The sequence below is a fragment of the Hyperoodon ampullatus genome (genome assembly GCF_949752795.1).
Source record: "Hyperoodon ampullatus genome assembly, chromosome: 14".
In the NCBI taxonomy this organism is placed as follows: domain Eukaryota; kingdom Metazoa; phylum Chordata; class Mammalia; order Artiodactyla; family Ziphiidae; genus Hyperoodon; species Hyperoodon ampullatus.
The window spans coordinates 76,468,050-76,492,105 of NC_136927.1; the positions used below are offsets into that span (position 1 = coordinate 76,468,050).

Genomic DNA, 24,056 nt, shown 5'->3' on the forward strand with positions numbered 1-24,056 from the left:
ATCCAACTCTATGCTGTCTAAAGATTCAGCCATTTTTCTTGAAGGAACATTTTTACAAGCCTTTGGTAGTTTCCAGAGTTCAGTTCTGAAAGAGTTGATTTTGTTAAATTTTTGCCAGTTTTTTTGGTTTTTAAAGGTCCTCAGTCTGCCATTCCCACTGTCGTGACATTCCATGCTATCCTATCTTGACTCTCCCCCATCCTTTTGATGTGTCACTTTCTCTTCCTATCAGTATAAGCATTTCAGCTCTCAACTCAGCTCATTGACCAGTTTCGTTCCTCTGATGCCTCATTGTTTATGTTAGTGGAAGTGCCACACCTGAAATGTTTCCTTTCTGTCTTTTGTGAGTGTTTGAAATTGAAGCTGCAGCTTCCAAGTCTAATTTTTATTTTTTTATGTCTGGAATTTTCTTCCTAGAATTTTTACTGGCTCTACCAGACTGGATGGAAATGCAATAGGTATGTATTTGACTCACCTGTGACAACTACAGAAGCCTCCTATCATAACTGTCTGACCATTACTAACGAGGCCTCGCGTGTGTTGTTGGGTCTGGCCTATAGTTGACTTTGTCCGCTGGCTGTGTGCCGTGTCCATGGATGAGCTGGCTTCCCCCCACCACCCCCGCATGTTCAGCTTGCAGAAGATTGTGGAGATATCTTACTACAACATGAATCGGATCCGACTACAGTGGTCCCGAATATGGCATGTGATTGGAGATCACTTCAATAAGGTAACTCTTCAAATTCAAAAACCCCACTGCATCAATGTCCAAAAAAAAGGCAGGCAACTAACTTCAAAATAGAAATGATTGAGTGTGTAGGTGCGTATAATTCACATTCCCTGTGGAGTGGAGAACAGCTCGTAGCATACCTACATATTGATAGAGCGCATGGAGAATGAATTAAAAATCCATTTGTATCTAAAATACTTTAATATCCCATACTTAGGAGGTAGGCTTACACCACAAAAATCATTATAGTCACTGGACAGACATTGGTGTTTGAAAGCATTGTGAAATCCTGAAGCACCTTCTGAATGACCAAAGATTAAGTTATGTTCTTTATATCAGTAGTTTCACTCTAAATGTCACTACTTCTTGTGTTCTGGCTTCCTTTGCCACCACTCTTCTAAAACCTTTGTTGAGGAAACTAACATTTATTTAAATCAGAAACAAGCCAGAGACTTCTGTGTTCTAAAACTGAAAACCATGGAGGGAAAACCAGATTTTTCTCCACTCGAGGTTTCGTTATATACACATAGGCACATGTACATGTAAATTGAACAAATGAAATCAGAATATATTTTATGTATATGAGTGTCTGTATCTGTAATGTCATTTGCTTTTTAGGGGAAAACTAACAGCTTAACAACACTGTTTGCTACCAAAACACATTTCATGATTTCAAAAAAATTTTCTCAGGCCTGGAGATAAAGAGTTGTAATAGAGATGCTTAAAAATAGTGTTAATAAAAGACGGTTTATCCAAAAGAGAATTGCCCTCTCTACATTGAATAGGAGAAAATCATAAGAAGAAGCAATCTGTCATTGGGATATAGAACAAGCAGTAGAGCGCTGGTAAATGATTTGTAGCGTCTGCTGATTTCTATGGTGTGAACACCGCCCCATGCTCGATGGAAGGTTAGCAGTGTGATGTCACTAAATGTGAACTGGGAAGAGTTGGGTACTGTTGGCTTTTCTGGGCAGCTGGGGAACCCCAGTGAAATGAGGCATTGTCACATGTAGTCTTGCTTCTAACTTGGTCCATCAGCTAATCAGAGTTCTTTGTTTACTTTGCTTCCTTATCAGCTCTAAGTAAGGTACCTCTCAGCACACCATCTGTTTACCAAACTGTCCGAGTGCCTTGTACCAGGTAGTAGACAGATGAGGTCCCTGCCCTCCTGGAGCTCCTTGGATTTTATGATAAAATAACTGATGGTAAAGGGTCAGGCAGTGCAGTGTGTCAGGCCTCTCCGGAGGTGACCTTTCTGAACCCTCAGTGAGGAGGTGGCCATGAGAGCCTGCAGATGCCCCAGAGCAACTGTTTGTTGAGCGAGTGGTAACACTGTCGTCTGAAGTAATCAGTCAGCTCAGCAACCATCTTTCCCACTATTGTGGGTAAATAAATTCTTAGTGGACATCACTGATATGAACTTGTTTGAGAGAAAAAATGTGAACCATTACCATGACTGCACCTTGTATTCTTGTCCAAGCCTATGACAAGCTTCGGATCTAGGCTGGCGGGTAGTAATTAGACATGTCGTGGTTGTCAACCTCATTACAAATGTCCACTCCGTCTCATCAGTGCTGTTAAGCACAAAGTTGTGGAAAATTCAGTTGCTCACTCTGGGGCTCATCATTCTTTCCACCACCTCAGAAGGATGTTCTGCTTCCCCCTGGGAGCCGGAGCACATGAAAATCCTGTGGGTTTGAAGAAGTAAATGGCCTAGTAGAACTCTCAGGATTCTAGGACAGTCATTGGGACAGTCACATGTTTCTCTTCTTCTAAACTAGGGCACAAATATGTCCTGGGGTGTGCAAAGCTGCATAGTAAGCGTGGTGTGTATTCCTGAAGCAGCCAGGGATTTTTAGCTGGGGAATAGTATTCTTATTAGTCTCTAATTACATCAACATTACACGAACACTTAAAAAAAAATTACAGGGCTTCCCTGGTGGCGCAGTGGTTGAGAGTCTGCCTGCTGATGCAGGGGACACAGGTTCATGCCCCAGTCCGGGAAGATCCCACATGCTGCGGAGCAGCTGGGCCTGTGAGCCATGGCCGCTGAGCCTGCGCGTCCAGAGCCTGTGCTCCGCAACGGGAGAGGCCACAACAGTGAGAGGCCTGCATACCGCAAAAAAAAAAAAAAAAAAATTACAGCTAAAAACACCTTTGACCATCAGCACCCCTCAACCAGACCCTCCCCAAAGCTAATTATTTTTTATCCATTCAGTATACAGGCTGACCTCAGAGATATGGCGGGTTCAGTTCCGGACCAAAGCAATAAAGCAAATATCGCAGTAATGCAAGTCACACGAATTTTTTTGGTTTCCCAGTGCATAAAAAAGTTACGTTTACACCATACTGTAGTCTATAAAGTGTGCAACAACCAAAAAAAATGTACATACCTTTAATTTTACAACCAAAAAAATGTACATGCCTTAGTTTATTGCTAAAAAATGTGAACCATCACCTGAGCCTTCAGTAGGTTTTAATCTTTTTGCAAATAGTAACATCAAAGAACACTGATCCCAGATCACCATAGCAGATATAATAATAATGAAAAAGTTTGAAATATCGCAAGAATTATCAAAATGTGACACAGAGACACAAAGTGAGCATATTTTGAAAGCATGTTTAATTAAATGTGTTTCGTCATTAACCTTAAAACTGTCCAGCTCATGCCAAGAAATACTTTTTTCTTCCTCCTGAGGTGTGTTTTCCCAGAGCAGTTGTTTTGAAGGCAGGCTGTCCATGTTTGAGGTTCAGAACCCCAAATCCATAGTTGTTCCACTGTGCCTATTTCACCTCACCTCCTGTTCCTGCTCAGGTTGGCTGTAACCCCAATGAGGATGTGGCTATCTTTGCTGTTGACTCATTAAGGCAGCTCTCCATGAAGTTTCTTGAGAAGGGAGAATTAGCCAACTTCCGTTTCCAGAAAGATTTTCTGAGGCCCTTTGAGCATATCATGAAGAAAAACAGGTATGTGCATTATTCTGGAAGACCCTTAGTCAAATCCCTGCTGGGGGTCTAAAAAGGTCTCTTAACACTAACCACACGATTCGTTTTTTCTTCTCTTGTTTGGCGGAAGCAAATAAAATGAGCGGCCTTTGATTCACACCTATTGTCTCTAAGTAAATCACACTAAGATCTATGTGTAACCTTTCCCAGAAGGGCAGATCATACAACTGCATCTAATAGAAGTATGTCATGCATCCTTACCGGGGGTCTGGGTGCTGAGGGAGTTCAGAGAAAGAGCCACTGCCAAAGCAGCCTCACACAGGGTCAAGAACTGTGTGACCCAGATTGGTTCAAGGTGGTGGAGTAGAAGGACGTGCTCTCACTCCCTCTTGCGAGAGCACTGGAATCACAACTAACTGCTGAACAGTCATCGACAGAAGACACTGGAACTCACCAAAAAAGATACCCCACATCCAAAGACAAAGGAGAAGCCACAATGAGACGGTAGGAGGAGCGCTATCACAATAAAATCAAATCCCGTAACTGCTGGGTGGGTGACTCACAAACTGGAGAACACTTATACCACAGAAGTCCACCCACTGGAGTGAAGGTTCCGAGCCCCACGTCAGGCTTCCCAACCTGGGGGTCCGGCAGTGGGAGAAGGAATTCCTAGAGAATCAGACTTTGAAGGCTAGCGGGATTTGATTACAGGGCTTCAACAGGACTGGGGGAAACATAGACTCCACTCTTGGAGGGCACACACAAAGTAGTGTGCGCATCGGGACCCAGGGGAGGGAACAGTGACCCCGTAAGAGACTGAACCAGACCTACCTGCTGGTGTTGGGAGGGTTTCCTGCAGAGGCGGGGGGTGGCTGTGTCTCACCGTGAGGACAAGGACACTGGCAGCAGAAGTTCTGGAAAGTACTCCTTGGCATGAGCCCTCCGAGAGTCTGCCATTAGTCCCACCAAAGAGCTCAGGTAGGCTCCAGTGTTGGGTCACCTCAGGCCAAACAACCAACAGGGAGGGAACCCAGCCCCACCCATCAGCAGACAAGCGGATTAAAGTTTTATTGAGCTCTGCCCACCAGAGCAGCAGCCAGCTCTACCCACCACCAGTCCCTCCCATCAGGAAGCTTGCACAAGCCTCTTGGATAGCCTCATCCACCAGAGGGCAGACAGCAGAAACAAGAAGAACTACAATCCTGCAACCTGTGGAACAAAAACCACATTCACAGAAAGACAAGATGAAAAGGCAGAGGGCTATGTACCAGATGAAGGAACAATATAGAACCCCAGAAAAACAACTAAATGAAGTGGAGATAGGCAGCCTTCCAGGAAAAGAATTCAGAATAATGATAGTGAAGATGATCCAGGACCTCGGAAAAAGAATGGAGGCAAATCGAGAAAATGGCAAGAAATGTTTAACAAAGACCTAGAAGAATTAAAGAACAAACAGAGATGAAGAATACGATAACTGAAATGAAAAATACACTAGAAGGAATCGGTAGCAGAATAACTGAGGCAGAAGAACAGATAAGTGACCTGGAAGACAGAATGGTGGAATTCACTGCTGCGGAACAGAATAAAGAAAACATAATGAAAAGAAATGAAGACAGCCTAAGAGACCTCTGGGACAACATTAAATGCAGCAATATTCACGTTATAGGGGTCCCAGAAGGAGAAGAGAGAGAGAAAGGACTCGAGAAAATATTTGAAGAGATTATAGTCGAAAACTTTCCTAACATGGGAAAGGAAATAGCCACCCAAGTGCAGGAAGTGCAGCGAGTCCCATACAGGATAAACCCAAGGAGAAACACACCGAGACACACAGTAATCAAAATGGCAAAAATTAAAGAAAAATTATTGAAAGCAGCAAGGGAAAAATGACAAATAACATACAAGGGAACTCCCATAAGGTTAACAGCTGATTTCTCAGCAGAAACTCTACAAGCCAGAAGGGAGTGGCATGACATATTTAAAGTGATGAAAGGGAAGAACCTACAACCAAGATTACTCTACCCGGCAAGGATCTCATTCAGATTCGATGGAGGAATCAAAAGCTTTACAGACAAGCAAAAGCTAAGAGAATTCAGCACCACCAAACCAGCTCTACAACAGATGCTAAAGGAACTTCTCTAAGTGGGAAACACAAGAGAAGAGAAGGACCTACAAAAACAAACCCAAAACAATTAAGAAAATGGTCATAGGAACATACATATCGATAATTACCTTAAACATGAACGGATTAAGTGCTCCAACCAAAAGCCACAGGCTTGCTGAATGGATACAAAAACAAGACCCATATATATGCTGTCTACAAGAGACCCACTTCAGACCTAGGGACACTTACAGACTGAAAGTGAGGGGAAGGAAAAAGATATTCCATGCAAATGGAAATCAGAAGAAAGCTGGAGTAGCAATACTCATAACAGATAAAATAGACTTTAAAATAAAGAATGTTACAAGAGACAAGGAAGGACACTACATAATGATCAAGGGATCAATCCAAGAAGAAGATATAACAATTATAAATATATATGCACCCAACCTAGGAGCACCTCAATACATAAGGCAATGGCTAACAGCTGTAAAAGAGGAAATCGACAGTAACACAATAATAGTGGGGGACTTTTAACACCTCACTTAACAGCAATGGACAGATCATCCAAACAGAAAATTAATAAGGAAACACAAGCTTTAAATGACACAATAGACCAGATTTAACTGATATTTATAGGACATTCCATCCAAAAATAGCAGGTTACACATTCTTCTCAAGTGCTCATGGAACATTCTCCAGGATAGATCACATCTTGGGTCACAAATCAAGCCTCAGGAAATTTAAGAAAATTGAAATCACATCAAACATCTTTTCTGACCACAACGCTATGAGATTAGAAATGAATTACAGGGAAAGGAACGTAAAAAACACAAACACATGGCAGCTAAACAATACGTTACTAAATAACCAAGAGATCACTGAAGAAATCAAAGGGGAAATCAAAAAATACCTAGAGACAAATTACAACGAAAACACGACGATGCTAAACATGGGATGCAGCAAAAGCAGTTGTAAGAGGGAAGTTTATAGCTATACAAGCCTACCTTAAGAAACAAGCAGAATCTCAAACAATCTAACCTTACACCTAAAGGAACTAGAGAAAGAAGAACAAACAAAACCCAAAGTTAGTAGAAGGAAAGAAATCATAAAGATCAGAGCAGAAATAAATGAAATAGAAACAAAGAAAGCAGTAGCAAAGATCAATAAAACTAAAAGCTGGTTCTTTGAGAAGATAAACAAAACTCATAAACCATTAGCCAGACTCATCAAGAAAAAGAGGGACAGGACTCAAATCAATAAAATTAGAAATGAAAAAGGAGGAGTTACAACAGACACCGCAGAAATACAAAGCATCCTAAGAGACAACTACAAGCAACTCAATGCCAATAAAATGGACAACCTGGAAGAAATGGACAAATTCTTAGAAAGGTATAACCTTCCAAGACTGAACCAGGAAGAAATAGAAAATATGAACAGACCAATCACAAGTAATGAAATTGAAACTGAGATTAAAAGTCTTCCAACAAACAAAAGTCCAGGACCAGATGGCTTCACAGGTGAATTCTATCAAACATTTAGAGAAGAGCTAGCACCCATCCTTCTCAAACTCTTCCAAAAAACTGCAGAGGAAGGAATACTCCCAAACTCATTCTATGAGGCCACCATCACCCTGATAACAAAACCAGACAAAGATACTACAAAAAAAAGAAAATGACAGACCAATATCACTACTGAATATAAATGCAAAAATCCTCAACAAAATACTAGCAAACAGAATCCAACAACACATTGAAAGGATCATACACCATGATCCAGTGGGATTTATCCCAGGGATGCAAAGATTCTTCAGTATACGCAAATCAATCAGTGTGGTACACCATGTTAACAAATTGAAGAAGAAAAACCATATGATCATCTCAATAGATAAAGAAAAAGCTTTTGACAAAATTCAACACCCATTTATGATAAAAAGTCTCCAGAAAGTGGGCATAGAGAGAACCTATCTCAACATAATAAAGGCCATATACAACAAACCCACAGCAAACATCATTCTCAGTGGTGAAAAACTGAAAGTATTTCCTCTAACATCAGGAACAAGACAAGGATGTCCACTCTTGCCACTATTATTCAACATAGTTTTGGAAGTCTTAGCCACGGCAATCAGAGAAGAAAAAGAAAGAAAAAGAATACAGATTGGAAAAGAAGTAAAACTGTCACTGTTTGCAGATGACATGATACTATACATAGAGAATCCTAAAGATGCCACCAGAAAACTACTAGAGCTAATCAATGAATGTGGTAAAGTTGCAGGAAACAAAATTAATGCACAGAAATCTCCTGCATTTTTATACACTAATGATGAAAAATCTGCAAGAGCAATTAGGGGAACACTGCCATTTACCATTGCAACAAAAAGAATAAAACACCTAGGAATAAACCTACCTAGGGAGACAAAAGACCTGTATGCAGAAAACTATAAGACACTGATGAAAGAAATTAAAAATGATACTAACAGATGGAGAGATATACCATGCTCTTGGATTGGAAGAATCAATATTGTGAAGATGACTATACTACTCAAAGCAATCTACAGATTCAATGCAATCCCCATCAAGTTACCAATGGCATTTTTTACAGAACTATAACAAAAGATCTTAAAATTTGTATGGAGACACAAAAGATCCCGAATAGCCAAAGCAGTCTTGAGGGAGAAAAAGGGATCTGGAGGAATCAGACTCCCTGACTTCAGACTATACTACAAAGCTACAGCAACCAAGACAATATGATACTGGCACAAAAACAGAAATATAGATCAATGGAACAGGATAGAAAGCCCAGAGATAAACCCACACACCTATGGTCAACTAACCTATGACACAGGAGGCAAGGATATGCAATGGAGAAAAGACAGTCTCTTCAATAAGTGGTGCTGGGAAAACTGGACAGCTACATGTAGAAGAATGAAATTAGAACACTCCCTAACACCATACACAAAAATAAACTCATAGTGGATTAGAGACCTAAATGTAAGATCGGACACTATAAAACTCTTAGAGGAAAACATAGGAAGAACACTCTGACATAAATCACAGCAAGGTCTTTTTTGATCCACCTCCTAGAGTAATGGAAATAAAAAGAAAAATAAACAAGTGGGACCTAACAAAATTTAAAAGGTTTTTTTGCAAAGCAAAGGAAACTACAAGAAAGATGAAAAGACAGACCTCAGAATGGGAGAAAATATTTGCAAACTAATCAACGGACAAAGGATTAATCTCCAAAATATATAAACAGCTCATGCAGCTCAATATTAAAAAACAAACAACCCAATCCAAAAATGGGCAGAAGACCTAAATAGACATTTCTCCAAAGAAGACATACAGATGGCCAAGAAGCACGTGAAAAGCTGCTCAACATCGTTAATTATTAGAGAAATGCAAATCAAAACTACAATGAGGTATCACCTCACACCAGTTAGAATGGGCATCATCAGAAAATCCGCAAATAACAAATGCTGGCGAGGATGTGGAGAAAAGGGAACGCTCTTGCACTGTTGGTGGGAATATAAATTGATACACTATGGAGAACAGTATGGAGGTTCCTTAAAAAACTAAAAATAGAATTACCATATGATCCAACAATCCCACTGTTGGGCATATACCCAGAGAAAACCATAATTCACAAAGACACATGCACCCCAGTGTTCATTGCAGCACTATTTACAATAGCCAGGTCATGGAAGCAACTTCAATACCCAGTAACAGATGAATGGATAAAGAAGGTGTGGTACATATATACAATGGAATCAGCCATAAAAAGGAAGGAAATTGGGTCATTTGTAGGGATGTGGATGGATCTAGAGACTGTCATACAGAGTGAAGTAAGTCAGAAAGGGAAAAATATCGTATATTAACACATATATGTGGAACCTAGAAAAATGGTACAGATGAACTGGTTTTCAGGGCAGAAATAGAGACACAGATGTAGAGAACAAATGTATGGACACCAAGGGGGGAAAGTGGTGGTGGTGGTGGGATGAATTGGGAGATTGGGATTGACATATATACACTAACATGTATAAAATGGATAACTAATAAGAACCTGCTGTATAAAAAATAAAATAAAATTATAAAATTCAATAAAAAAAAGAAAGTTTGTAATTTGAGAAATGCTTAGTCGCTTAGTGAAAAGAGCAGGTTATAGAATTGGGCAGTCAGTGTAATAATAAAGATTGTGATATAGTATATCTCTCCATATGAAATGCCATAGCATCATATAAAAGAATCTTTTTCTTTATGTTTTTCCCTACATTTTCTAAAACATTTATTGTCATCATTTATTACTTTTAACAGTGAGGCAAAAAACATTTTAATAAATATGTATGGTTCTTGCCAACAAGTTGCTTTTTTTTCCTGGGAGAGAAAACTATGAATTCATTGGTATTATGTGTTAAAGTCACCTAGGTATGTAGTCAGTCCTCCATTATCTGCAGGTAGCAAATTTTCTTTGTGGACTCTCAGCTAATTTTTAACTTTCTCCTTGCCTTCTGTAAGCAACCTTTCCTATTATCAGTTAGTATAGGTCCAGCAGACAAGCATGAATGTTATCCTAAGCCAGATGAAATTTGCAAGCCAAGTCTCTCCTCCTAAAACCACTCTAATGACTTTCAAAGCTAGTGCGATAGAAGCATTAGGTTTGTGTTGCCTTGCGTCTCGCTATTTGTGAGATAATAGTGTTCACCCCATAATCATACATGTCTGAAAGACATATGTGCTAATCTGTTGTAAATATCCAGGTCACACCATGTTGAACCTTGCAGCTGCTTCAGAAAATGGACCATTTTTTCTGTCTTCATGTTTTGTTTTGTAATAATTAAATTTAAAATATTCATCTTAAGTTACATATGTATGCTCCCATCCAAGTGTATGTGTTTGCCATCCACAAATATCTCTGCCCAAAAACCTAAGAGGATATGCATTAAGAATTTAGGAATCATTATCTCTGGGTGGCAAAATTATGAGTATATTAGTCTAAATGTTTGGGGCCAGAAAAATTGACCAACAGTGGCTTAAATCACAAGTCTATGTATTGTTTACTTAACAAGTCAGAAGCAGGCAGTCCCAACTTTGGTTCCATAGCCCAAATTGTAACCAAGGACCCAGGTTCTTTCTGTCCCTTTGTTTGGCCATAAACAGGGTGCTTTTCTTCCTTGAGTTTACTGTTTCATGATTGCTGGACAGAGACTTTAGCTCCAGGCATCATGCCGTGTTCACAGTGGGAGTGATTAAAGGAGGCAGAGCCCCCCATCAGAATGGGAGCAAGAGGAAAAGGGGCAGAGCCTACCAAGTGTATCTTTTTTTTTTTTTTTTTTTTCTCAGTACGCGGGCCTCTCACTGCTGTGGCCTCTCCCGTTGCGGAGCACAGGCTCCGGACGCGCAGGCTCAGCGGCCATGGCTCACGGGCCTAGCTGCTCCACGGCATGTGGGATCTTCCCGGACTGCGGCACGAACCCGTGTCCCCTGCATCGGCAGGCGGACTCTCAACCACTGTGCCACCAGGGAAGCCCCCAAGTGTATTCCTTTTAAGAGAAAAGCAGAACCTTCCTAGAAATCCCTCCCCTCCCATACCCATAGATTTTCTCTTACATCTGATTAGTTAGAACAGGTCATGTAGCTCCCCTAGCTGCAAGGGAGGCTGGGAGATTGAGGTCCTGGCACATGAGACAAGATTGTCATGTTGTTTTATATTATTTATGATCGGTTCCCTGAGGTCGGGCATGTTGCTGCCCAGATGAAATCAGACTTACTAAGGATGTGGGAAGATGACTGCTGGGTAGGCAACTAACTGACATGTTGACTGTCTTACTATTTTTTCTTTTTGTTGTCTCTAATTTTTTTTTAATGAATGTAGATTACAACATGCTTTAAAAAGTGGTTTTTTTAAGTGCTGCTTCTAAGCAATGAGCTGTATTCATTTATCTTCCCACTGTCCAAAGTACAGATGACATGGGCTGCCCCATTCTTTTCTCAGGTCTCCAACCATCCGGGACATGGTGATCCGCTGCATCACCCAGATGGTGAACTCCCAGGCGGCCAACATCCGCTCAGGCTGGAAGAACATCTTCGCTGTGTTCCACCAGGCTGCCTCGGATCATGACGGGAACATCGTGGAGCTGGCCTTCCAGACCACAGGCCACATCGTCAGTAAGTGTCTCTGTTCCCTCCTGACTAATGTACCACATGCAAGTCCAGAAGGGTGATCATTTCTTTCCCATCTATTTTACTCCCAAAAGGGCCTTCCTTGTTTAGCTACACTGTGATGTGCTAACGTGCCAGGTGATGTGCTGGGCTCTTGACATGTGCTCAACAACCCTAGGAAGGAAACACAGTCGACCCTCATTATTTGCAGGTTCCACATTTGTGAGTTCATCTACTTGCTAAAATTTATATGTAACCCCAAAACCAACATTCCTGGCCCTTTTGTGGTCATTTGCTGACATATGCATGCACAGAGCAGCAAAATGCTTGTCACCCAAGGCACACGTTCCCAGCTGAGGTTGAACAAGGCCTTCGTGTTTCAGCTCTCTTACTGTAAATAAACAGGTAGCCTTTCTGTGGTAAAAACTTACTGCCACGTTTTTGGCATCTTTGTCTTAGTTGGTGACTTTGCCATTTAAACCAGTCCATAGCCCAGTGCTGAAGTGCTGACAGGTGTTCCTAAGGGAGACTGTGGTGTACTTTATGGAGAAAAATACATGTTTTAGATTAGCTCCGTTCAGGCATGAGTTATAGAGCTGTTGACCATGAGTGTAATGTTAATGAATCAACAAAATATATTAAATAAGTTAAACAGAAACACACATAAAACAAGGCTGTGTGTTAATAGGTTGATGAAAGTATTGTAACCAGAGCCTCACAGGAACCTAACCCCTTTTTCCCCTAGGAGATGGTTCAGTATTTGCTAATTCATTGTTCACAGCGACTTTGTAGAACACAAGTACCATGAGTAACAAGAACTGACTACAGTCATCCCTTCATATCTATGAGAGACTGGTTCCAGGACACATCTTGGGTACCAAAATCCACAGGTGCTCAAGTCCCTAAGCTGAAATGGATATAATCTACACACATCCTCCTGTATACTTTAAATCACGTCTAGATTACTCATAAACACAACGTAAGGCTATGCAAATAGTTGCTGGTGCACAGCAAATTCAAGCTTTGCTTTTTGGAACTTGCTGCAGTTTTTTTTTCCTGAATATTTTCGATCTGGGGTTAGTTGAACCCACTGATGTGGATACCATTATTTCCCCCTATTTTACTGAAGAGGAAAACAGGCACAGAAAAGTAAAGTAGGACGACTTGTCTGAGGTCATGCGGCTGGGAGGTGGTGGAAGATTGACACCTGGCAGCCAGCCCGGAGCTGGTACAGTGTCCCTCCACTCTGCACTGACCACAGGTCCCCGGTCCTGCCTGTCATCATGTCACAAGATGTTTACTTGTCTTGGTTTTTGTGGAAATTGTAAAGCAGTGGGTCAGCTTTGATTTTTTGAGGTCGTTTAACTTTTTGTAAACTTCTCTCCCCTCGTATTCTTCTCTTAGGTGGTATTTGTAGGGTTTTGAAAACCTTCAGTTTCTAAATTGCCTGTCACCTTTAGCGCACTGACTTTCTTTATCTCACTTTGTCTTCATAAGGCTCCAGTGAGGTAGCATGAGGTGTGGTCTTAGGGTGGAAACAGCTGGGGAATTAAGGGACATGCTCAGAATCACAGAACTGGGGCCAGAGCTTTGCATAGTGCTCAGCTTCTGTCAGGCAGACCCTCTGGGCCAACCCCCGCCACACATCCACTTTTATATCTTATATGGTTATGTAAGCTCCATCCTAAAACGGACACCTTGGCATCCTGGTGAAACTTGGTTTCCTCTTGGCTGTCCTCTCTCACTTCCTTAGGGCCACTTCTCAGAAAGGACCTCTTCACAGAGTCCCCCTTCCCTCACCACTAGCCTTTTCTGTCTTCTGTCCCCTTACTCAGCACTTACCCCAGCTGTGATGATTTTACATATCTACAGATTTAGGTGATTATTGTCCATCTTGCCCATTGGAGCAAAGGTAGGAAATTTGGTTACCTCTGTGTACCCAGGGCCCATAACCATGCTTTGCATGTAGTCAGCACTCAACAAATGTTTGTTGAATCAGTGACTGTTTAGGCCTTTACATCGTTGCGTGAGCTCAGGAACCAGTGTAGTTTAGCCCAGGCTGTACTCAATGCATTCATTCCTGAATAATTTAATAAGAAACCCTGTCTTCCAGAGACACTGACATGCTTTCCTTAGATTTTCACAAAAGTAATCATCTCTGGTGTATGTATGTGTGTGTGTGTGTGTTTAATCCCCATTTCTAAATCCTGGGCTTATAAAAAATGTGCCTTTGTTTCCCCAGCAACCATTTTCCAGCATCATTTCCCTGCAGCCATCGATTCCTTTCAGGATGCTGTGAAGTGCTTATCAGAGTTTGCCTGCAATGCTGCTTTCCCTGACACTAGCATGGAAGCCATCCGGCTCATCCGCTTCTGTGGGAAATATGTCTCCGAGAGGCCTCGGGTACGGTTTTCCTCTCTGTACTCATTTGGGCTGTGAGGGGGGAAAGGAGTTGTAGGCAAAAACCCCTTGATCCTGGCAAAGACCTTTCCAGCTACTCTTTTAGAAACGCATGTTTCCCCTAAACTAGGTGTTTATTTCAGAATGCTGCCATTACAGGGTTTATACCTTTTATGTTATTTTGTATGTATGAAGTTATTTTATTCACACTGAACTTTTATATGGTATTCTACAGGTTGTTTATGTAGATGATAATAGTAGTTTAGCTATGAATTTTGACAAAGCTGAAGAAGCAAGACATTACTATTTGAAAGAAAACAACCCTCTCTTTTAGGAAGTGACATTATGCCACTGTGATGTGGTTGAGAAATCACATTTAAAGATGACCTTTTGTTTACTTCTGAAAATGTTTAGGGTTTTTCTGTTACATCTCACCTTTCTAGAGAGGCCTGCTTGGGACTTCCCTGGCGGTCCAGTGGTTGACACTTTACCTTCTAGTACAGGGTGTGCAGGTTCAGTCCCTGGTTGGGGAGCTAAGATCCCACATGCCTCGTGGCCAAAAATCCAAAACATAAAACGGAAGCAATATTGTAACAGATTCAATAAAGACTTTAAAAATGGTCCACATCAGGGCTTCCCTGATGGCACAGTGGTTGAGAGTCTGCCTGCTGATGCAGGGGACATGGGTTTGTGCCCCGGTCCGGGAAGATCCCACATGCCGCGGAGCGGCTAGGCCCGTGAGCCATGGCCACTGAGCCTGCGCGTCCGGAGCCTGTGCTCCACAACGGGAGAGGCCACAGCAGTGAGAGGCCCGCGTACCGCAAAAAAAAAAAAAAAAAGGTCCACATCAAAAAAAAAAAAAACCTTTAAAAAGTAAAAAATAAAGAGTCCTGTTTGGTTCAGCTGACTGTCTCAAAACACTGAAATTGGGTGGAAATGAACACAACTAAACTGATGGCCTGTATAGATCTCTTCTTAAGCATTCTTTACAGAAGGGTAAACCCCTAAGATGATATCTCTGGTCCCTACAGTGGTTCATTAAGATGTGATGATAATGAGAGCCGCTGTTGATTGAGTACTCACTACATGTCAGGCAACATTCTAGGCATTTTGTGTGTGTAGATTTGTTTAATCCCACATCAGACCTACGAGATGGGTAATTATATCCCCATTGTACAGGGGAGTTAACCAAAGCAGAGAGAGAAATTGCCTAATGTTAAATAACCAGGGTTGGTTAAATAAATTCCATTACCACAGACAATACTACTTCAAGAGTGGTTAAGGAACAGAAGGCTCAAGATCCCAGAGATAGGGCAGAAAGTAGGGCTACCTACTTAGACTGTGGAAAGATTGCCAACTCCCAGCTGCATGACCTTGGGCAGCTTACTTAATCTCTTAGTGCCTCAGTTAACTCACCTGTATAATGGGGCCATTATTTCTACCTGCTTCCTGGAATTGTTGTGGGAATTGTTAATCCATGTAATGCACCGTCACAGTTCCTGACCCATAGCAAGCATTTAGTAAATAGTAGCTGCTGCCACTATTATTTTAAGTAATACATGTTACACTAACATTCCAGAAAGACCTAAGATATTGAATCATCCTGGATATTTTGCTATCACCATTTGACCTTTATTGCTTTTCTTAATGTACCACCTCCTGCCCCCAGGACTCTTGTGGTCAGCCCCACTCAACTTATTCTAAAGCCCCCTAAGTTCCAAAGGTTCGTAGGGGAAAACTGCTCATGTGCCCTTGGAACAGGCTTGTCTCTGTCTCCTCAGGATTTCCCATCAGACCCTTGCTGAATGGGTATTTTCAGGAGAGGAAAATGTGCAGGGCTTTAATCTTCGTGTAGTTCTGTTTCAGTTCCTTTATTTCACTTGCTTAGTCTGTCTCTGAGAGGTGATTCTCACTGTAGGTGCTGCAAGAATACACTAGTGACGACATGAATGTGGCTACTGGCGACAGAGTCTGGGTCCGAGGCTGGTTCCCCATCCTCTTCGAGCTCTCCTGCATCATTAACAGATGCAAGCTAGATGTACGGACAAGGTAACCGTGACCTAGGGTGGTGCCCCTTCCTTCGGTCACTGAATGAGCCTCCGGCCCCTGCTCCCCTGGCCCCAGGCTCTCCCACTGTCGTCTCTGCTGTCCTCTTCCCCGACCCGTTCCCTCTTCCATGCTGGCTTTCTTTCCTCCAGAGGGCTCACGGTCATGTTCGAGATCATGAAGAGCTATGGCCATACCTTCGAAAAGCACTGGTGGCAGGACCTGTTCAGAATCGTGTTCAGGATTTTTGACAACATGAAACTCCCTGAGCAGCAGTCGGAGGTGGGTGATGACTAAAGCACTGCCCTGGGGAGATGGGAGAAGAGCCCCTCCAGCCTTTGTCTGCGTCTGGTGTTGCATCGTCATCCACAGCACACGGAAGTCTTAAATACTGAGCCATTTCGGGTCTGTTTTGAAAATGGAAACACCCTTCCTGGCCTTCTTCTACCAGTATCGAGTAGTGCTAAGAAACTCTCCCCATCCGGGGAAGAGTGAGGGGAAATAAATCACCACCGTCTGCCTACTTGGCCCTCAGGCATTGGACTCGCAGGCACCCCACTGGTCCTCTTACTTATTTGCTTCATATCAACTTCCGAACAGTTGGTAAAATGTGGAACATCTCTCGTCCCTTTAAAAATCCATTAAAAGGATTTTTAATGAGGTTACAGCTGGAGATAATGTTGGCAAATATTAGACCTTGTTTTTTTTTTTTTTTTTTTTTTTTTTTTTTTTTTTTTTTTTTTTTTTTTGCGGTACGTGGGCCTCTCACTGTTGTGGCCTCTCCCGTTGCGGAGCACAGGCTCCGGACGCGCAGGCCCAGCGGCCATGGCTCACGGGCCCAGCCGCTCCGTGGCATGTGGGATCTTCCCGGACCAGGGCACGAACCCGTGTCCCCTGCATCGGCAGGCGGACTCTCAACCACTGCGCCACCAGGGAAGCCCTAGACCTTGTTTTTAAAGAATGTTTGATACATCTAGGAGTCTTTGTTATTTCTCCCCTAGGGACAAGGGGGTCAGGGAAGGATGTACTATCCCAAGATTTTTAGGTGGGAATGCAACATTTTTACCTTCTTTTAGGAACAGTGTTTCTGCCCTCCCCCTGGTATAAAAGTACCATATGCTTAATAAAGAATATTAGGAATATACAGAAAATTCATAATTTTACCATTCCGAAATTAGACAATGCTGTGGCAAACTCCCCCAGTCTTCTACATGGTTCAGATGTGGTTGAGGTTATAGTATACATACAGTTTTCTAATCTTACTTTAAAGTTTTCTTCATTATAAAACAGGAAAACAAAAAAATTTAAACACCCACAGTTTCAGTCTTCCACTGGTAACCACTGTTACCCCGTCAGATAGTTCTTGTGTGTTTGTACATCTCATAGCTTTTTTCTTTTGACAAAAATGGAATCCCACCTCACATACTTTTTAACTTAATACGTAAGTATTTTTTCCACAGCTGTAACTTTTTTCCTACAATGTTTTTAAGGACTGCAAAACATTCCTAGTTGTGGATGTTCCATAGTCCATGGAAAATTCTTTGCCGTTTTTCTTTCTTTAAAGAGCACTATAATGAACATTTTTTCCAGCTACACTTGTACTTATTTCTTTATTTGTTTAGGGCAAGTGGCTGACTGTCAGGTTTGGGGCATACATGTTACTGAGGCTTTTGATATATACTTCTGAGTTGACCAAATACATATGTAGTCGTTTACACTGCTGTCAGCAATGCAGGGGAGTTCATGTTTCTCCACACCCACTCCGGCTCTTCATATTTTAGTTTATTTAATCATCAATTTGATAGACCAAGAGTAAAACATTTAAAAGCTTTTTAACTGCTAGTGAGGTTCTGTTATTTTCCTTCACGTCACTGATCATTACATTTCTTCTTTTACAAATTGCCTTTTCATATCCTTAGCCCATTTATTGACTTACTCATCTTTTTTTCCTATTGATTTATGAGTTTTTTAGTATAAAAATAATATAGAATATCCTTACATAAATTGCAGATGATTTTGCCCACTTGGTTTCTTTTTTGTTTTGGAAAATTTTAGCTTTTTTTTTTTTGCGGTACGCGGGCCTCTCACTGTTGTGGCCTCTCCCGTTGCGGAGCACAGGCTCCGGACGCACAGGCTCAGCAGCCATGGCTCACGGGCCCAGCCGCTCCGCGGCATGTGGGATCTTCCCGGACCGGGGCACGAACCCGCGTTCTCTGCATCGGCAGGCGGACTCGCAACCACTGCGCCACCAGGGAAGCCCGGAAAATTTTAGCTTTTAAGTAACCCAATCTATTAGTTTTTTACTTTATAGTTTCCACTTTGGAAATCATGCTTAGCAACCTTTCCCTTTTCCTTAATTTATAAATATCTCTATATATTTCCGTTGGTAATTTCGTGACATTTTTATTTTTTTTATTTTCAGCTTTCTGAGATATAATTGGCATAAAGCACTGTATAAGTTTGAGGGGTACAGCAGAATGACTCAATTTACATGTATTGTGAAATGATTAACACAGTCAGTTGAGTTAACATCCATTATCCCATGTAGATAGAAAGGAAAAGAGAAAAAAACTTCTCTTTTTCCTTCTGAGAAGAACGTTTAGGATCTACTCTCCTAGCAACTCTCAGGTATACCATCCGGCAGTGTTAACTATAGTCATCATGTTATACATTACATCCCCAGGACTTATTTATCTTATTACTGGAAGTTGGACCTTTTAACCCCCTTCATCCAGTTCCCCATCCCCATCCTGAACCACAAATCTGATCTTTTTTTCTGAGTTTGGTTTTGGGTGTTTTTTGGTTTTTGTTCTTTGGGTTTTGGGGTTTATTTTTAGATTCCACATATAAGTGAGATCATACAGTATTTGTCTTTGACTTATTTCACTTAGTGTAATGCCCTCAAGTTCCATCCATGTTATTGCAAATGACAGGACTTTCTTTTTTATGGCTGAATAGTATTCCATTATGTGTATATATATCACATTTTCTATATCCGTTCATCTGTTGATGGACACTTAGGTTGTTGCCATGTCTCAGCTATTGTAAATAATGATGCTGCGAACAGGGGGTTGGATATATTTCTTCAACATAGTGTTTTTGTTTCCTTTAGGCATATACCCAGAAGTAGAATGTGCTGGATCATATGGTAGTTCTATTTTTAATTTTTTGAGGGACCTCCATATTGTTTTCCACAGTGGCTGCACCAATTTACATTCCCACCAACAGTGCACAAGGGTTCCCTTTTCTCCACATTCTCCCCAGCATTTGTTATCTCTTGTCTTTTTGATGATGGCCATTCTAATAGGCATGAGGTGATATCTCATTGTGGTTTTGATTTGCATCTCTCTGATAATTGATTTTGAGCACCTTGTCTGTTGGCCATTTGTATATCTTCTTTGGAAAAATGTCTATCTAACATCATTTTTAGTATTTAAATTTTTGGTGTAAGGTGTGAATATTTAGCATAACAAAAATTTTTTGGAAGTATCACTGAATGACTTAATATTCTGTCATATGGATGTACTCAATTTAATTGCCACATTACTGAGCATTAGTTTATGTCTGTGTTTACAGTATATAAATACCAGTGTTGGTAAACATCTTTATTCTAAACCTTCAGCCACAGATCTTTGATTATTTCTTCAGGGTCCATTACTGGAAGTAGTGTTATCACATCAGTGGATGTGAACATTTTAAGACAGTTGCTACCTAGTGCTGAATTGCTTTTCAGAACATTTTACCAATGTTATGTGAGAATGCCCATCTCACCGCAGGGAGAGTGGCTTTTAAACATTATCTTTTAATTGTTTTTCCAGAAATCTGAGTGGATGACAACAACTTGCAATCATGCACTTTATGCTATTTGTGACGTATTTACCCAGTTCTATGAAGCTTTGAATGAAGTTCTTCTTTCTGATGTATTTGCACAGTTGCAGTGGTGTGTAAAACAAGGTATTCTTTATGTGGTTAGGCATCATTTTTCTTGACATAGTCCTTAACGAGAGATTAATTTTTTCAGTATATAAAAGCATGGATGTAATGCCAAGGAGTACAGTGTATAATTTAATAGGTGAAAATGTGTATTTTTAAAATTTAATTAGAAAATAAAAACAGTCTTTCCACCAAGTCAGTTTATAAAGCATTTCTTTTAAGGTGGGATATAGTAAATTTTAAATCTCAAAAGATGTACCTTTGTATATTACTATTCTTTCTACTTTTGTGTATGTTTGAAATTTTCTAAAATAAAATGTTTTTTAACTGTACTGTGAGAATCAAGATCAACAGCTTCATCAATGGACATTCTTGGTTTTGAGTACTTATGTGTTTATTTTAGTATGTATTACGAAAAATACCCACGTAGCACATTAGACCTGGATCCCATAGATAGATTTGGCTTAGGACAAGGCTTAATTTAGTTAAGTTTTTCAAAGAGTACTCAGTTTTCAAGTAACTGATAAAACAGTTGATACACAGCAAAAATGGGAAATGTAATGTTTGAGTGACTAAGTTTTCAGAAACACTGGTCTAATATTTTCTGTGTTACTTTACCATTTCTCGAACAAGGAGCCAGTTAATTAAGTAGCAAAATGTTGACCTTCTTCCATCCCTAGCAATATAGCATGATAAATAATTCTGCCTCTTTATAGCCTACTTAAAACTGAAAATTTTACCGTCCGTACCAGTGCTTCATTAATTAGAAGCCAACAAGCCCAAACAGTTGCATTGTCTCTACCTCACGATAGGAAGCATCAGCAATCAGGTTGGGATCAAAACGGCATTTGAAGTTTAATGATAGATGTTTTATTTTGCAGATAATGAGCAGTTGGCTCGATCAGGTACAAATTGCTTAGAAAACTTAGTAATATCCAATGGAGAGAAATTCAGTTCTGACGTCTGGGACAAAACATGCAATTGTATGTTGGATATTTTCAAAACAACCATCCCACATGTGTAAGTGTTAATGTGATTACTGCTGTTTATTTCTACTTTCAGTGGTTATTTTAAAGCTCCGGGTTGCCCTTCACACTGATTCATTTCCTTCTCTTGCATTCCCTTTAGTTTGCTGACATGGAGACCTGTAGGAATGGAGGAAGATCCATCAGAAAAACATTTGGTAGGATTTTTTTTTCAGTTGTCTTTTCTCTGATCACATATTATAGTAAAAAATTAAGCAGCCCGAAGGGTTTGTGCTTTTCTGTTGGGAAGTGAGTAGAAAAGGTTTTAAGAGCTAAGCACTATGTTCATTAAAATACTTTTTAGAAGGTACAGAAAAGTGTTAAGGAAATAAGTCACTTCACTCAATAAAAACCACAAAACACTTCTGGTTTCTTATTTATGTGACTGAGCACACACAACCCACATGTTTGCAATTTGGGCTCACTTTGTACATAATGTGTTACTTAACACCACTGTGGGCATTTTTCCATGTTCCTTCTTTTGGGGGGGCCCTCTGCATGGCATGTGGGAGCTTAGTTCCCTGACCAGGGTTTGAACCCACGCCCCCTGCATTGGAAGTGTGGCATCTTTACCACTGGACCCCCAGAGAAGTCCCTCCATATTCTTAAATATTCTCTGAGAACAGCCTCTTCAGTGGCTGCACACTATTGTAATTTATTTAACAAATTTTCCCTTGTTAGACACTCGTCAGTTCTGGTGTTTCACTGTTATAAATATCGCTTTGGTGTCATTATCCTTATTTATTGCCCTCCTATGTAAGGAGCACTTTCCTCTCCACCAATGAAATAGTAGTTTTTATTTGTTGTGTAAGGCCCCATAAAAAAGTTCTAATTCACGTGTCACTTTAAAATACTTTGGTTTACAAGGGGGTTTGTCTAATTAGCTTCTATTTCCAAATACCTATAAAGCCATTAGATTTTAAAAGGCATTTGGGATATAGCAACTTAAAAATGAAGCACATTATATAAACATTCTCTGTTTTTTAACTTTCTGCTGTCAACTTTAAAAAAAAAAAAAAAAGCCTAGCTACCGTGCTCATTTATTTTTGAACTTGAGCTCATTAAAAATTTGTCACACTCATCATGAACTCATAGTATGTAGAGAAATGCCGTCCAAGTTGGAATCAGAAAATGTGAAATTTTAATGGGAGGGAGAAGTTATTGAAATTTGTAATCTCTCCCATGCAGCCTCTGAGAAGTGCTACTTTTATACTTCAGGCTGAGCAAGACACAGATTCAAGTTGGGCCAGCAGTGTTAAAACAGGCTCATCTCTGTCCGGGTACTGAATTGTGGACCGAGAAATGAACATTGTGTTTCTCTCCGGTTTACTTCTAGGATGTGGATCTAGACCGCCAGTCTTTAAGCAGCATAGATAAAAATGCCTCTGAGAGAGGCCAGAGCCAACTCTCTAACCCGACCGATGACAGCTGGAAAGCTAGACCGTATGCAAGTAAGACCACTTTCTTTATTGTTTGTTTGTTTGTTTGTTTAAAATAGGTAACATGTTTACATGATTCAAATATTCAGAAGGTGCAGAAAGGTAAACAGGATATAAGCTTTTCTTTCACCCCTGGGCCTCAGTCTGCCTGTCCCTTCCCTCATGGCAGCCAGTGTCACCAGTTTCTTATATACCTTTCTAGAGACATTTTGCTCATATGCAAGCAAATGCATATTCACATACACAAGCATACAATATGTATCTATGTTTATATATGAATTCTCCACTCCTTTTTATACAAATTATAGAATACTGTGCATTATTCCTTTTTCACTTAATATAGCTTATAGATCATTCAAAATCAGTACCTAAAGTGCTTTCACACTCTTTTGTACATTGCTGCAGGCTGTAGATGTGCTATTATTTGCTTAATTCGGTTCCTACCTGGACATTTATGTTATTCCCAGTCTCCTTCTGTTATAAACAATACTGCATTGAATCACCTAACACATGTGTTATTTGTGAGTTTATCTCTACGGTAAATTCCCAGAAAAAAAGATTGCTAGGTTAAAAGAGAAAGTGCATTTGCTATTTTGATAGATAATTCCCCATTGCTGCCTGTTAAGGTTGTACCTATTTACATGATCTCTGGGAATACGTAGGTGCTATTTGGTATCTCTTGAGTAGTTTTAATTTGCAGTTTTCTAATTATGAATGAAATTGAGCAGTTTTTCATGTGTTTAAGAACAATTTCGATGAGCTATCTATTCATAATCTTTGTTCATTTTGTATTGATTATTGTCTTTTTATTGGTTTGGGTGGGGGGCTCTTTATGTGTTAGATATCCCTTTTCTGGATATGAGTTTCAAATTACTTTTACTAATTTCTCTCTTAATGTTGCTTATGGTGTGTTTCCCTGTCATTTAAACAAATAGGTTTCGCAGTTGCTCTCAGCCAGGCACAGCACTGTGTGTCCCATGTGTGTACTCTCATGTGATCCTTGTGCTTGCCCTTTGAGGCAGTACTGTTTTACATTTGAGTGAACTGGGCCTTAGATGACATGACTTGCCAATATGTAGTAGAGTCGGGGTTCAGACCCTTTTGGCTGACTGAGAAATTGGAACTTTTCTGGTATTAGTCTGGTCTTCTTAAAGTTGTGGTCCCCATTATTTTTCTTCATAGCAGTTTCAGCCTCTTCTCAACATGCCAGTTTGTAGGTGTTCACACTGACATTAAACTTCTGAAGCAGCACATTAGACAAAGCCCAGTGTGGTCACTGTT

At 40.6% G+C, this 24,056-nt stretch overlaps 1 protein-coding gene across 5 annotated transcripts in view; it reads left to right on the top strand.

The window, feature by feature from the left end:
• The window catches only part of ARFGEF2 (ARF guanine nucleotide exchange factor 2), a gene marked incomplete at its 5' end in the record, with an annotated part of 96,899 nt that overhangs the window by 62,649 nt on the left and 10,194 nt on the right, over positions 1 to 24,056 (top strand). For all 5 annotated transcript variants that reach the window (XM_079719569.1, XM_079719565.1, XM_079719566.1 and 2 more), the window contains 11 exons: positions 418 to 458; positions 561 to 730; positions 3,546 to 3,697; positions 11,766 to 11,938; positions 14,175 to 14,335; positions 16,251 to 16,381; positions 16,531 to 16,660; positions 20,197 to 20,332; positions 21,193 to 21,331; positions 21,440 to 21,494; positions 22,673 to 22,787. In XM_079719569.1, coding sequence (XP_079575695.1) covers positions 418 to 458; positions 561 to 730; positions 3,546 to 3,697; positions 11,766 to 11,938; positions 14,175 to 14,335; positions 16,251 to 16,381; positions 16,531 to 16,660; positions 20,197 to 20,332; positions 21,193 to 21,331; positions 21,440 to 21,494; positions 22,673 to 22,787 — 1,403 coding nt within the window. The remainder of the gene's footprint in view (positions 1 to 417; positions 459 to 560; positions 731 to 3,545; positions 3,698 to 11,765; positions 11,939 to 14,174; positions 14,336 to 16,250; positions 16,382 to 16,530; positions 16,661 to 20,196; positions 20,333 to 21,192; positions 21,332 to 21,439; positions 21,495 to 22,672; positions 22,788 to 24,056) is intronic.